Below are 14,659 nucleotides of genomic sequence, written 5' to 3'. Positions count from 1 at the left end.
TAAGGACATATATAATAAAAATCATTGTTGAATTTTTGGGAGATGACCCTGATGAAACCAGTTGTTTTTATGACTATATCTACAGGGTTAACTCAAACAATGCAAGGAGAATAAACTACCAAGGGATGCGGTAGTGAGATTTGTGACAAGAGATTTGGTGGGCACGATTCTAAGCAAACAATTTGAGAAAAAACTGGAGGTGGATGGCAATACTGTAAGAACTATGAAAGAATTGCCAAGAAAAGTTATAAGTGACAGAAGATTGTATAAAAAACTGACAAGTGGAGAGAAAGTGAAATGAGATACAGATGGATACTTCCAGAGGGTTTGGGTTTTGAATATAAAGGGAAGAGATTTACCATCACAAGTACGCAAGACATGACAAAGTTTTTGGAGGAGCACAAAGTTTTTGGAGGAGCATAAAGAATTTGGGGGTACAAATTAAAATCAGAAAATTATGATGGATTACAAATTAATATCTTGGAATGTAAATGGACTTAATTCACCACAAAAAAGGGCAATTTTTCATTGGATTGGAAAGCAAAAATGTAATATAATTTGCCTACAAGAAGTACACATCAAACAAATGGATGATAAATTTTTATGGACTAAGCAACTTGGCGTGGAATTTTGCTCATTGGCTAAGGAGAAAAAAAGGGATGTGGTTTTTTTATGTGAAGCAAGAACTAGAACTAGATTTTGAAGAAGTAATGTTAATGAGTGCAGATAACATATTTCTCTACATAGTAGATGTATTTACAGTATGCCTATTTAGTGAGATTGTTTATAATGATATAAGAGTAGGATTAAAGGTTGAAAAGGCAGATAGCATAATTGCTGTGGAATTTGGTAGATTTGGTAATTTGGCAGACTTGTTTTTAATATATTAGGAGAAATGGGTTAGACTGAGATAGACAAATTATTCAGTTGTATTTTATGTAATTTGCTATGGATAAAGAAATGATTTTATGTGCTTTTTTAATAAGGATTTTGCTAAATCAACAATCTAATCTGTGCTTATAATAGGCTTAAATTAGATAAAATTGGCGTTGAGACAGTTTTGAAAGAAATTTTTTTTCTTAACTGGTTATATTTAATTTGTGTTTAAGAAGAAGTGTTTAGATTCACATTACTAGTTTATTAAAAGAAATCATTCCTTTTTTTCTGGTAAAGGAGGAAAGGAAGGTAACATTTAAGGAGATTTTTATACTTGTAGGTAGAATGATTTGAGCATTTTATTGGGAGGTGGAATTATAACTGATACATTTGTACTGGTTTCTGTTTCTGTTTTCCCCATTCTGTCAAGGCCCCTTTTCCCCTCTTTTTTATGTATTTTCTGAAATGCTTCTTTCTTTTGTAGTTTAAATCAATAAAACTTTAAAAAACAGAATACATATTTTTGTCAGGAGATCCACAATTTCACCTTTGAGTTCTTTCAAAACTCTTGGATGTATGCAATCTGGGCCTGGTGACATCAGTTTTTATTTTGTCTATCAGTTGTAGGACGTCCTCTCTCGTCACCTCAATCTGACTCAGGTCTTTCAACACCCAATGCTTCTTTCTTTTGTAGTTTAAATCAATAAAACTTTAAAAAACAGAATACATATTTTTGTCAGGAGATCCACAATTTCACCTTTGAGTTCTTTCAAAACTCTTGGATGTATGCAATCTGGGCCTGGTGACATCAGTTTTTATTTTGTCTATCAGTTGTAGGACGTCCTCTCTCGTCACCTCAATCTGACTCAGGTCTTTCAACACCCCTCCCAAAATTAGCAGTTCTAGAGTGGGCAAACACTTCTCATCTAACTAAGTGAAGACGGAGACAAAAAATCTAATGTATCTGAAGAAATTTTTATTGTTGGTCTTTATGTTTTTGCAATATACTCCTCATAGTCCCTTTTTGCCTGCCTGATCAATCTTGCATTTGATTTGCCACAGCCTGTGTTCCGTTTTATTAACCTCACTTGGACTAGCTTTCCACTGCTTAAAGGAATCCTTCTTACCTTTTACAGCTTCCATTACTTTGTTAACCATGCAGGCTTTTTAAAAAATACCTATTTGTGCCTTTCCTGACTTGTGGTATATATTTTATCTGAGCTTCTAGGATTGTAGTTTTAAATAGCCTCCAAGCTTCCCCAAGAGTTTTGACCCTGTTTACCTTTCCTTTCAGTTCTTCACATGCCTCCTCATCTCAGAGAATTTACCCCTTTTAAAGTTAAAAGTGTTTGTGTTCGTCTTTTTGGGCAACTCCCTATTTATACAAATGGTGAAATCTACAACATAATGGTCACTGCTCCCAAGCGGTGCAATCACTTTTACATCTCTCACCAGGTCTTGGGCATTACTTAGGATGAAATCCAGGATCGCCCCACCCCTGGTAGGTTCTGTGACCATCAGCTCCATAGCACAGTCATTAAGAGTGTTTGGAAACTCAATCTCTTTCTCCTGACCAGAACACATATTGACCCAATCAATCTGCAGGTAGTTAAAATCACCTATTATGACACAGTTTTTACATTTAGCTGCTATCTTTAATTTTTTCATCATATTGTAATCATCCTCTATCTTTTGATCCAGTGGGCAATAACAAACTCCCATAGTTAAACTTCCTTTTGGGTTCACTATTTCGACCCAAAGCATTTCTAGAATCTACTTCTCTGACCTTCTTAGTCTTACTGGTCTGTATACCCTTTCTGACATACAGAGCCACCTTACCTTCAACCCTTCCCTCCCTATCCTTCCAATATAATTTATATCCAGGAATCACTGTGCCCCACTGGTTCTCCTCATTTCACCAAGTTTCTGAAATATTTCCCAGGCAGGTTAGGCCTGCAACCTTCCTCCTGCTGCCTCGAGACTTTGGCAGACAGTCCATACTGTTTGTCACCATCTCAGTGGACAACTCTAATCCATTGCCTGGTAGAAAAGTTACAGCTAACCCATCATCTCTTTGAGATGAGGCATCCCAAACCAGAGAAATTTCATCTCTTGTTGGCTTTCCTCCAAGATTCAGTTTAAAAACTGTTCTGCCACTTTGTTGATTTTAAGCGCCAGCAGCCTGGTTCCTTCTGGGGACAAGTGGAGAACATCTCTTTTGTACAGCTCTTGCTTGTTCCAAAAAGCATCCCAGTGGCTAACAAACTTGAACCCTTCCTTCCTACTCCATCATCTCGTCCATGCATTGAGACTTCTCTCCAGCCCTGTGCATGGAACAGGTAGCACATCTGAGAAGGCTGCCTTGGAGGTCCTGGCCTTGAGTCTCCTGCCTAGCAGCCTAATTTTTTCCTCCAGGACCTCACAACTGCATTTCCCCACATCGTTGGTGCCAACATGCACCATGACCACTGGCTCCTCCCCAGCACTATCTATCAGCCTATCTACAACACACGTAATGTCTGCTGCCTTCACACCAGGCAGGCAAGTTACCATACAGTCAGTACGTGGTTCTGCCACCCAGCTATCTATTTATTTAAGGATCAAATCACCAACTACCAAAACCCCCCTTCCCTCTCTGCCCAGGGATGGTTCCTTGGCATGAAAGGATACCCGCTCACCAACTGAAGAGGTCCCTTCTGAAGGCACATTACCCTTATCCTCAGCACAGTGCCCTGTTCCCTCTCGACTCTCATGCTCCCTGGCAGCAACGGGGCTGCCATGTTCGGAATGGGGCTCATCTAACAAGTCCCTGAGAGTCTTCTCTGAGTGCCTGACTCCCTCTGCTTCTCCAGGTCAGTCACCTCGGCCTCAAGGGTGCGAACTCATTCCTTGAGGACCAGGAGCTCCTTGCATTGAGCATGCACCCAAGACTTCTGTCCAGAGGGCAGATAGTCATGCAGTGCAAAACACTGGAAAGCCCCTACCCCCTGCTGGCATTCTATCATAATAGCTTTTAAAATATACAATTCTCCCTTTAAATCCTTTTATGTTTATGTAACTCTCCTTCTGGAAAGACTACTTACCTTACTGGGAACACAAGGAAACTAGAGATCCTGGTTCCTGGTCCTTCCTGGGCTTCTTATAGAGCCCCCAGGCTAGGAGCCACAGGCCAATAGTCCTTTAGCTCTCACACCTCTGGCAAGGTCCAGTCTTATAAATGCAAAGAGGGTGGGGCCAGCAGTCAGCCCCAGGCAACACAGACACTCCCAATCAGCAACAATCACCTATAATCCCTACAATCAGCAACAATCACCTACAGCCCACTCAAAATAAAAAGCAGTTCCCCAGCAACCACACAAACCACACAAATCCACCCCCAATAAATAAAAAGCTGTGCCTGACAGTGGAGGAAGTGTATAGCATTCCGCCCGGATACACAAACTTAAAAGCGGTGTTTGAGGAAAAGGAGGCGGATGAATTACCCCCCCCCCCATCACGACACTGATTGTGCCATAGAACTGCTCCCGGGTCAACCCCTCCCTATAGCCATAGGGCGGGAGGTGTGAGAAGAGTTGCGCAATTTCATAGACAAAAATTTAGCTGGGGCTTCATCCACCCAGCTACTTCCCCACATGCTGCTCCAGTGTTATTCTGCAAGAACGACGTGTGTGTGTGTGTGTGTGTGTGTGTGTGTGTGTGTGCAGCTTTGCACTGACTATCGGGGAATCAACACCATGTCTATATCAAATGCATATCCGCTACCATTGATTAAAGTAATATTGAGTATGGTAGCACAGGGGAAGGTTTTCACCAAACTGGATCTGAGAGATGCATATTTCCGGGTGCAAATCAGAGGAAGATGAATGGAAAAATGCTTTCGACACCCCTCTAGGACAGTTTGAATATCTGGTCATGCCTTTTGAGCTCCAGGGAGTTCCTGGGGTTTTCATGAACTTAGATTTTAAAAAAGTTTTATTGATTTAAACTACAATAAAGAAGCATTGCAGATGATACATAAAAAGAGGGGAAAAGAGAGAAAAGGGAACTTTAGAGAGTGGGAGAAAAAGAAACAGAAGCCAGTATAAATATATCAGTTATAATTCCGCCTCCCAATGTATTACTCAAATCTTCCTACCTACAAGTATAAAAATCTCCTTAAGTATTACATTAGTCTCTCACTAGTGTAAAAGAAAAAAATAGTAATTCTTATAATAAACTAGTAAAGCAATATAAAACTTAACAATTCTTCTTAAATACAAATTAAATATAACCAGTTCATAAGAAACGTTTTTCTTATAAGACTGTCTCAACATCAAATTTCCTGATTTAACTAAGAACATAAGAGAAGCCATGTTGGATCAGGCCAACGGCCCATCCAGTCCAATACTCTGTGTCACACAGTGGCAAAAAATTTTATATATACACACACACTGTGGCTAATAGCCACTGATGGACCTGTGCTCCATATTTTTATCTAAACCCCTCTTGAAGGTGGCTATACTTGTGGCCGCCACCACCTCCTGTGGCAGTGAATTCCACATGTTAATCACCCTTTGGGTGAAGAAGTACTTCCTTTTATCCGTTTTAACCTGTCTGCTCAGCAATTTCATCGAATGCCCACGAGTTCTTGTAACTAAACCTATAATAGGCACAGATTAATTTATTGATTTAGCAAAATCCTGATTAAAAGGAACACATAAAAATTATTTCTTTGTTCATAGCAAATTACATAAGATACATCAAATACAACTGTCTGTCTCCATCTAAACCATTTCTCCTGCTAACATATTAATAGCAAATCTGCCATATTACCAAAACTATCAAATTCTGCAGCCTTTACACTGTCTGGCTTTTCACCCTTGGTCCTATTCTCACATCATTAGAAGCAGTCTCCCTAAATATGCAAACTGTGAATAGATCTACTATCTAATTGGGTGAAGCTACTGCCTTTTGCTGAATACGGGTATAACAACAGCCTGCAAAACTCTACTCAAGCTATGCCTTTCCTGATTGTAAATGGCTATGAGGGCTATGAGGCTTACAAAGCGCACTTCAACAAGAAACATGCACCAGCGTGGGAATTAAAGGAAGGAGATTCAATCTTTGTGTCTACAAAAAAATTCCCCGCCTTCCAGCCATCCAAAAAGTTGGGATATAAATACTTAGGACCTTTTAAAATAAAATGGTTAATAAAGTGACTGTAGAACTTGACCTGCCTAAGACTTTAAGTAAAATACATCTTGTGTTCCATTCCAGTCTACTGAAATGAGATCCTGGTGGAAGCAAGTGGCATCCTTGGCCCACAGTCTTATTATGGTGGGAGACCAGAGCCGCCAGAAAGTGGAGGAAATCCTTATGACTCCGAAAAAGCTGGCTAGGATGGGTAAGAAGATGTCGGATAGATGTTGGAAATGCAGAAAACATGAAGGTTCTTTCTTTCACATGTGATGGACTTGTGAAAAAGCGAAAGAATTGTGGAAGATGATACAACAAGAAATCTCCAAAATTTTGGGTTATGACTTTAAGAAAACTGCAGAGACTTTTTTGCTTGGATTACAATTAGAAAAAATTCCAAAGGAAGACAGGACTTTAATTTGGTACCTGCTCTCAGCTGCTAGGACATTGTATGCGCAGCTGTGGAAGCAGGGAAAAATACCAGAGAAATGGGACCGGATTGTGAAAGTTTTATCGTGGAGTGAGATGGACAAATTAACTAAAACTTTAAGAGACTACGATTTAGATATATTCAAAAAGGAGTGGAAGAAATTTAAAGGATATATGGAGAAAGAATGGAATATAAAAAGTCATTGGACAATTTTTTAGTATTAATGAGAGAAGAAAAATATTGAACTTTGATTGGTTAGCGGTACCTTTGTAATTGAATTTAAATTTATAACTTTGGGGAAGTCAAATATTGGAGGGAGGGGGGGTTGAAATATCATATGGGTTAGCATAGAAAAGAGACAATTAATTATTGTAACCATATGTTATTAATAAATTGTTAAAACACAGAAAGTGGAGGAAATCCTGGACACCAAATTGAAGAGCGGCAAACTGTACTACTTCATTAAATGGTTGCATTTCCCCTGTTCACACAATGAATGGGTCCAAGACTGTTTCGTGAGAGCCCCTGCACTTATTCATACATTTTATGCTAAATAGCCTAACAAGCCTGGGGTCCCTGGGGTCAAGATCCCTTGCCATGTATTTCTAGTATTACATTCTAGTATTGTTGTATTTCTAGTATTACATTCAGAGTTTGTTGTTTGTTTGCTAGCTTGCTTCGGTGTTTCATCTACTGTGTATCCAAAGTAAGAATGTGCCCCACATAACAGCCAGCTCAGACTGGCTTTCAAGGTTGTTACTATCTTGTGGAGAATGTAATCCATTTGTTTCTGCTTGTCTGTGAGAACCAACTGTCTTTGCAAAGGGACACTTTTATTAACTCAAATTCTGGCAGGAACACTCACCGATTGTCAAGCATGGGATTTCAAAATAACCAGTCCTTGGATTTTGAAACAAAGTTAGGTTTACTGATAATCCATGTGGCTCATTTGAGCTGAAGATTGGAACTGATACTTTGTAACACTAGAATACATGCTTTAAAATGGCACATCAAAGGTTCTAAAAACAATTCTACATTCACGTGTGAAATTCACACGCTGGGCTCCTTATCTATATTGCGACTAGCACATCCTGGATCCAGGCCTGGCTGAGCCTGAGAACAATTCCCAGGAGGTCTTATCTTCAAAGGGGACATTCCTGCATCTGTTAGTAAAAGCGAAAGAAGAAAGGTGGGGGCTGCTGCTTTGATGTGCCCATATTTAATTCTGGGTTAGTAACAATTCTACAATCTAGATTCTATACTATAAAAGTAACAATTCTGAAATCCAGCTTCTATAATATAAAATGAGTATACAATGCTTGACACAGATAAGGTACATAACCTGTTACACCTGGAACCATCTTTAGTTCTGACATTTCCTTGGAAGTGTCTGGGTTCTGTCCATCAAATAAAGATCTTCTCCAGATACTTGGAGAGTGTCTTTTATTGAGGATAGCAGCAGAGCTGACGACAGCGTAACTACTCTTTAGTTATAAGATTGAGAGAGCTGTCAGTAGATGGACAGCTCTCCCATAGATGGAAGGGCTATGCATGCAAAGCATCAGAATCATACAGGTAACAAAACCAGAGGCTGGCTACTGCCCTTGATCTGGGAACATTTATATCTGCATCAGGTTAGAAGGATACAAAAGGGCTAGTGAATGTGTGTGTGGGGGGGGGGGTATGCACATAAGTGCTATGAGATCACCTGGGACAACACTACTTTTCCTTTCTTAGCTGTGTAACTTTGAGAAACTTCTCCAAAGGACACATGTACCCAAGCCATAGCCTCTGTGTTTGAGACGCTGCCTTCTTTTCACAAACTAAGCACTCTTTCTTGGTATGCTGAACAAAAAATATCACACAGTCTTGTGTAATGATGGAAACGTATGCTTAAGCAGTGACTTAACTCTTCAGATTTCTATTTATTTATTTATTTGCTTTGTCCAAAATATTTATATTGTGCCTTATTTCCATAGATTCAAAGCAGCTAACAAGTACAACGTATTGCAAGGACACAAAACACAACGTCCACTAACAGAATAACTACAGTGCACAGACTAAAAGCACACAGCCCAATCTTGGGGTGGGGGGGGGGATTATCTTGCCCCACATCAAGATACAGAACTGTTTTAATAAATGCAGAACAAAGTTAAGTAGCACCTTAAAGATCAACATTTCCCAGCTTTCATGGGTCAAAGCTCACTTCATCAGATACCATCTGATACATATTTTGTTGGACTTCAAGGTGCTAACGCACAAACTCACACAACTACCGGCCCTCCCCAAACTCTAAACGAAGGAACTCTCAGCATTAATTCTGGTAAACGATCCCAGAGGACTAGGCCTACCACAGAGGAAATTCAAAACAAAATGCTGTGTATAATCAAGCCATATAACACTAAATATCAAATATGAAGTATTAATAACACCGTCTAAGGCATGGAGAGTGTTATGAATTATACATACATACATATATACACATATATATATACATACATATATACATGTATATATATAATCATATATATATATATGATTAAAGCATGAAAATTACCAATATATTGCTGCCCAAAGCACTGCTCAGCTGCATTTCCATGACGGACATCTTGTCTGCGGAAACGTCTAGAGGAGGGGGAAAAAAGAATTTGAGAAGAGGTTCTCGTGTTTGCTGTTAGCTAACTTTAGAAGCCTTCCTTAATGCGTCAAGTAAAATAGTTTCTCTGCCCTAATTGGTGTCTGGATGGAAAATGGCAAAAACTTCTTAGCAGGGCCTGATAAAATCTACCCAGACGGGTAGCCATGTTAGTCTGAAGCTACAGAGCAAAGCCAAGAGTCCAGTGGCACCTTTAAGACTTTGTTGGTCTTAAAGGCACCACTGGACTCAGCCTTTGTTCTGATGAAATCTATGTTCGGTATCCAAGGCAGTAATGAAGAACAGCTGACCTCCGTTGCTAATTCGCAATATCCTAAAGCTTTTCTCATCCATGTTCTGAATTTGCTGACGAGCTTGGATACACCATTTGAAACTGAAAAAATGGAGAACATGGCTGGCCCAGAGTGTACAGATACCGTATTTGCTGGCGTATAAGACGACTGGGCATATAAGACGACCCCCCCCACTTGGAGGCATGTTTTTCAGGGCAAAAAAGTCATCTTATACGCCAGCAAATACGGTAAATAATTGCTGGGCCAATTTCTCCTTCTGCCAATTTCTCGCGCATTGATTTGTCTGTTGTTCTTTGTTCATGTTGTGTTTGTCTGAACACCTTTTCTCTTGATAAACATTCTGGTTTAAGAGGCACCAGCTGTGTCAAAGATGGGGGTGGGGGGGTGGGGGGGATACCCACAGCTTAAGTAAACACTTTTAAATGTGAGTTTCCAGTCAGAAACTTAAGAAGATCATGATTTCTTAGTCTTTAAGGACTACTTTAAGAAGTGCTACTGAACTATTACTCTTTTCTCAAGAAAATCATGTTTATGTCAACTTAATTAGCGTTAATCCCACACCTCTGGTAAGGATGCTAGCCTGCAGGTGGGACAGCACATCCCCTGGATGTATATAATCACATATCTATATGATTAAAGCATGAAAATTACCAATATATTGCTGCCCAAAGCACTGCTCAGCTGCATTTCCATGACGAACATCAGTTCCCCTGGGAAAAATGGATACTTAGGAGGGTGGACTCCTTTGCATTGTACACCAGCAAAGTCCCTGTCCTCCCCAGGCTCCACCCCCAAATTTCCAGGAGTTTCCAAGCCTGGGTCTGGCAACTCCACCTCCCCATCCCCTGCCAGTGGTCATGGGGACCTGGCAACCTTCCTTTGGTGCCAGCTTTGGAACCTGATCATGCCGAAGAAAAAGGCTTGGCATGGTTACCTCTGTAGGAAGTGGTATTTTGCCAATCAGAAGCAAGCTTCAGAATCAGCACACTCCTAGGTGGAACTGATGACAAGATTATATCATGACATGTGGAGGAATGCATATTAAGTCTAAAAGAACCTGTTGGGGGAAATGGCTACTTTGGGATTTTTCAGGCTTCTTCCTTTCAATATTATGAAATGCAGGGCTGTTTCCTAAATTTCCCTCCTGCAGTCTTCAACTGTACAGTAGGGGAATGCATTTGGTTTGGCTGAACCAAATAAACCAGGGGTGTCAAACATGCAGCCCAGGGACTAAATCAGGTCCCAGAAGGGCTCCTATCAGGCCCCCAAGTAACTGACTGTCATCTGCTTCCTTCTCCTTCTCTCTTGCTTCCTTCTGCATAACAGCTTGCTTTGCAAGGCTTGCTCCATTGCACAGGAGCTACAGAGCAAAACCTCTATTTTCTCCATTGGCTGATGTTCCTCCCTTGAGGAGGAAGAGGGGAGGGAGAGCTTGCTTTGCCAAGCTCTCTCAATTGCACAGCAGAGCTACTGAGCCAAGCCTCCCTTCCTTCTATTGGCTGAGGCTCCTCCCCTCTTGGTCTCCTGGGGAAGGAAGGAAAGAGCCAGAGCTTCCTTTGCCCAGTTTCCTGGAAAGCACCTATAAGACCAACGAGTGCTAATGTTTTAAGCATGTTTTATTTTAAGGTGTTTTTTAAAAAAAAGCTTTAATTGTATTTGTGTCCTTTATAAAGTTCATATGAACATATGAAGCTGCCTTATACTGAATCAGACTCTCGGTCCATCAAAGTCAGTATTGTCTACTCAGACTGGCAGCGGCTCTCCAGGTTCTCAAGCTGAGGTTTTTCACACCTACTTGCCTGGACCCTTTTTTAGTTGAAGATGCCGGGGATTGAACCTGGGACCTTCTGCTTCCCAAGCAGATGCTCTACCACTGAGCCACCATCCCTCCCCTCTCTGCTATATCTCTGCTACCTAAATCTTAAATAGGTACACACATGGTCTGTCCCGACATGGCCTGGCTCGACAAGGTCTCATTTATATCAGATCCAGCCCTCATGAGTTTGACACCCCTGAAATAAATGATACAGCCAAATCAGGCTTCCTGCTGTTATTCAGGAGCCAAATACAGTTGCCCCAAATACCACTGAAATCGGTACACTGGCGGGAAAGGAGGTTTAACTCACCTCCGTTCCCCGTTTCCTGCCTTTCCCCACCCCTTCCAAAGTCTCCTTGGGATCAGGGAGGGAGGGAGGTGGAGGTGGAGAGGGGTCTCCAGCAGCCCGTCAAAGCCACGCATCTGCAAACTGCCCAGCTAAGAAGCAGCATTGTTTACTTGCATTCTGCTAATGGAATGAAATTCCATGAAATTAAAAAGACGTTTGCTCCTTTGGAGGACAGCTATGGCGAATCTGGGCAGTATAATAAAAAGAGACATCACCCGATGGGATGTTTAAAAGATGGGGGGGAGGAGATCGCCTGCCTTTGCCGTCTCCCTGCCAGGTAGGGAGATGGCAAAGGGAGCTCCGGGTCCCCCCCCCCTCTTTTAAACACCCCACCGGGACTTTTAAAAAGAAAGTGTTCCTTTACTTTTCCTGTTTTGGGTGGGCAGCTTCCTTGGGGTGGGTTAGGGTTCTGTTGGGGTGGGGGTTGGCCTAAGTTTTAAAAGATTGTTTTTAAAGTATTTTAATAGTAGTATTTAGGATATTATGTTGTGGATTTTTCCTTTTTTGCTGGGAGGGGGCTGGGTGTTTTGTTCACTGTTGTTGATCACAAGCAATATTCCCTCTAAGCTGTGGAGTCTCGTGAGCAAAAATTCGAATTTGTGAGCTACTGGCATTAAAGTTGTGAGCTGCTGCATAAATTAGCTTGCTCTGCTGCCATCCTTCCTGAGCTCAGACAAAATTCTGTGAGCCAGAGGCTAAAAAACTGTGAGTTAGCTCACACGAACTCAGCTTAGAGGGAACACTGATCACAAGTTATGTTGTTGCATTGCACATTAGATTGTTTGTGATAGATATTTGTAAGGACTCCACTGTTTTGGGTGGGTGGGTGGGCAGTTGCTGTGTTCTGGATAGTGCTGTTGGATTTTTGGTTTTTTTTGTTTTCTGCACTTTGTGAGTTTTTGGTCTTGGACCTCAGTTTGGTTTTTTAAAGTCCCTTCCTTCTTTCTGATTGTGGCTTGGGAGAGAGTTGGTGGTGGATGTGGGGTGGGTAGCTTTTGACTGTGCAGTTTTGGTTCTGCCCTCTTTTCCTGGGGGAGACTGTTATGGTCTTGTTGTGTTATGCTGGGCTTTCTTCAGTTGCCTGAGTTGTGTTTGTTGCATTTTTGGATCAGGTTCAGGTTTAGTTGCTTTTGGAGTTATTTTTTGGGAGTGGAGTGTTGCTGCTGGCCTAGGTTGCTGCTCTAATCTGTTTCTCAGTTGTTTAGTGTTGTTGTACCTTATTATTATTCCCGCCTCCTGAATTTCCTTTGGCTTGTTGGCTGGGGTGAGAGAAGAGAACTGTGGCAGTGTTCTGGGTTAGTGTGAAGTGATTGTGTGATTCATTAGGTAAAGGTCAGTGGTCTTGTTCTGCTCCTATGTTACCTTGGTTCTCTTTTACTGTGTTTCATTAGAGATTTGTGGCATCTTAGGGTGTTTTTTGTTTGACTAGGGCCAGTACATAGGTTGCCCGGCTAATAAGGTTGTTTTTAGGAATTGTGTTCTTCTTTTAAACAAGTCTAAGTAATCCAGTTTAGGGCTTCAGTTTCTTCTCAACTGACTAGGCCAGATAGGGGACACTTTCAAAAGACTGTAGGTTTCTCTAAAAAGCAATATAACTAGGTCAGCACATGTTCCATTTAAAAGAGACTAGGGTGTTTGTGCATTTGACCTTCAGCCACTGAAGGACAGTGCATTTTTACATTCAATAGGGCAAACAACAGCTTTCCTCTAGTCATAGGGGACACTGATTTCTAGTTTGCAAGAGAAATCTGGTTTGTCCCATACTCTAGTCAGGAGAAGTTTTACAAAGATCACAGCAGTGCTTCTAAAAAGGTTTGCCTTCATCTCAAGGTAGGCTTTTAAAACTATAGCCAGGAAGAGGCAGGATCACTTAGAGTGATTACAGACCAGCACTTTGGGCCGGCTCAGAGACGGCTCTGGAATCAACCCCAAAATCCTTCCACACACAAACATCTGCCGCCTGTCTCCATCCCATACTCACCCCATCCTCCCGCAACCTCAGAGCAGCTCAAAAAGCTACCACTGTTGAAGTGGTAGCAATATTTGAGCTGCACGCCAGTTGCCTCCTTAGCATTTGGAAGCAGAAGGGCACAAGTGAGTCGCCTTGGTGGCATGAAACTGCCAACCCACCCCAAGCCGTTTCTGGCTTTTCTTTTCTTTTTTTTGTAAAATCTTGCCAGAGCGCTTGAGCGCACAAGCGCTTGACTCTTTGGGGGAGAAAAAGAACAATCCGGCTTCTGAGGCACCTCCCCATCTGAACGCACCAAGTCGCCTTGCAGACGGGATGGGGCTGCCTCGCCAAGGAGCATGTGGAGGCTTCAGGGGAGCTCTTTTGAGCCGGCCAGATTTGGAATGCCTCCCATCTGCCTCAAACTGCCCATCTGTTATCACCCTTAGTTTCTTTAACCAGACCACTCAACTCCTCTTCCCAAATGAACAGGTTAGGGACCTATAAAAACCAGATTTTTGGTGGGAAGGTTTTTAAAAAGAAATTAGACTTTCTTTGATTCAGGGTTCAGCATAGTGAGTTACAAGTGTTTAAACCCCAACTTTCAGACAAGGTAAAGTTTGGCCAAAAAGTGACATGAGTGAAGCAGATGCAGAAGGGCCCTGGGGGCAAGGCAAGGGAGAAGACTAGGGGGGTTGAGAGGAGGGGGAAGACTGCAGTTTTCCCTCCACCTGTACACAGGACTGCTTCACAGTCACCTTTCACCACTCCAAACTCTGACCACAGTATCACGATGAAGCCCCACCTTGGAGAGCCAGTTTGGTGTAGTGGTTAAGTGTGCGGACTCTTATCTGGGAAAACCAGGTTTGATTCCCCACTCCTCCACTTGCACCTGCTGGAATGGCCTTGGGTCAACCATAGCTCTGGCAGAGGTTGTCCTTGAAAGGGCAGCTGCTGTGAGAGCCCTCTCCAGCCCCACCCACCTCACAGAGTGTCTGTTGTGGGGGAGGAAGGTAAAGGAGATTGTGAGCCGCTCTGTGACTCTTCAGAGTGGAGGGCGGGATATAAATCCAGTTTCTTCTTCTTCATCAAGGCTGCTGCTGGAGCCGCTCCAGG

General features: G+C 42.0%; 1 protein-coding gene across 1 annotated transcript in view; it reads right to left on the bottom strand.

The window, feature by feature from the left end:
* The window catches only part of SEMA3E (semaphorin 3E), a 133,954-nt gene that overhangs the window by 30,241 nt on the left and 89,054 nt on the right, over positions 1–14,659 (bottom strand). The window contains exon 14 of the mRNA XM_060258235.1: positions 9,039–9,106. Within this exon, the coding sequence (XP_060114218.1) occupies positions 9,039–9,106 (68 nt within the window). The remainder of the gene's footprint in view (positions 1–9,038; positions 9,107–14,659) is intronic.

Source organism: Heteronotia binoei, chromosome 17, assembly GCF_032191835.1.
Source record: "Heteronotia binoei isolate CCM8104 ecotype False Entrance Well chromosome 17, APGP_CSIRO_Hbin_v1, whole genome shotgun sequence".
In the NCBI taxonomy this organism is placed as follows: Eukaryota; Metazoa; Chordata; class Lepidosauria; order Squamata; family Gekkonidae; genus Heteronotia; species Heteronotia binoei.
The sequence above is the reverse complement of the archived record's forward strand: the minus strand, read 5'-3'. Positions and strand labels throughout refer to the sequence as shown.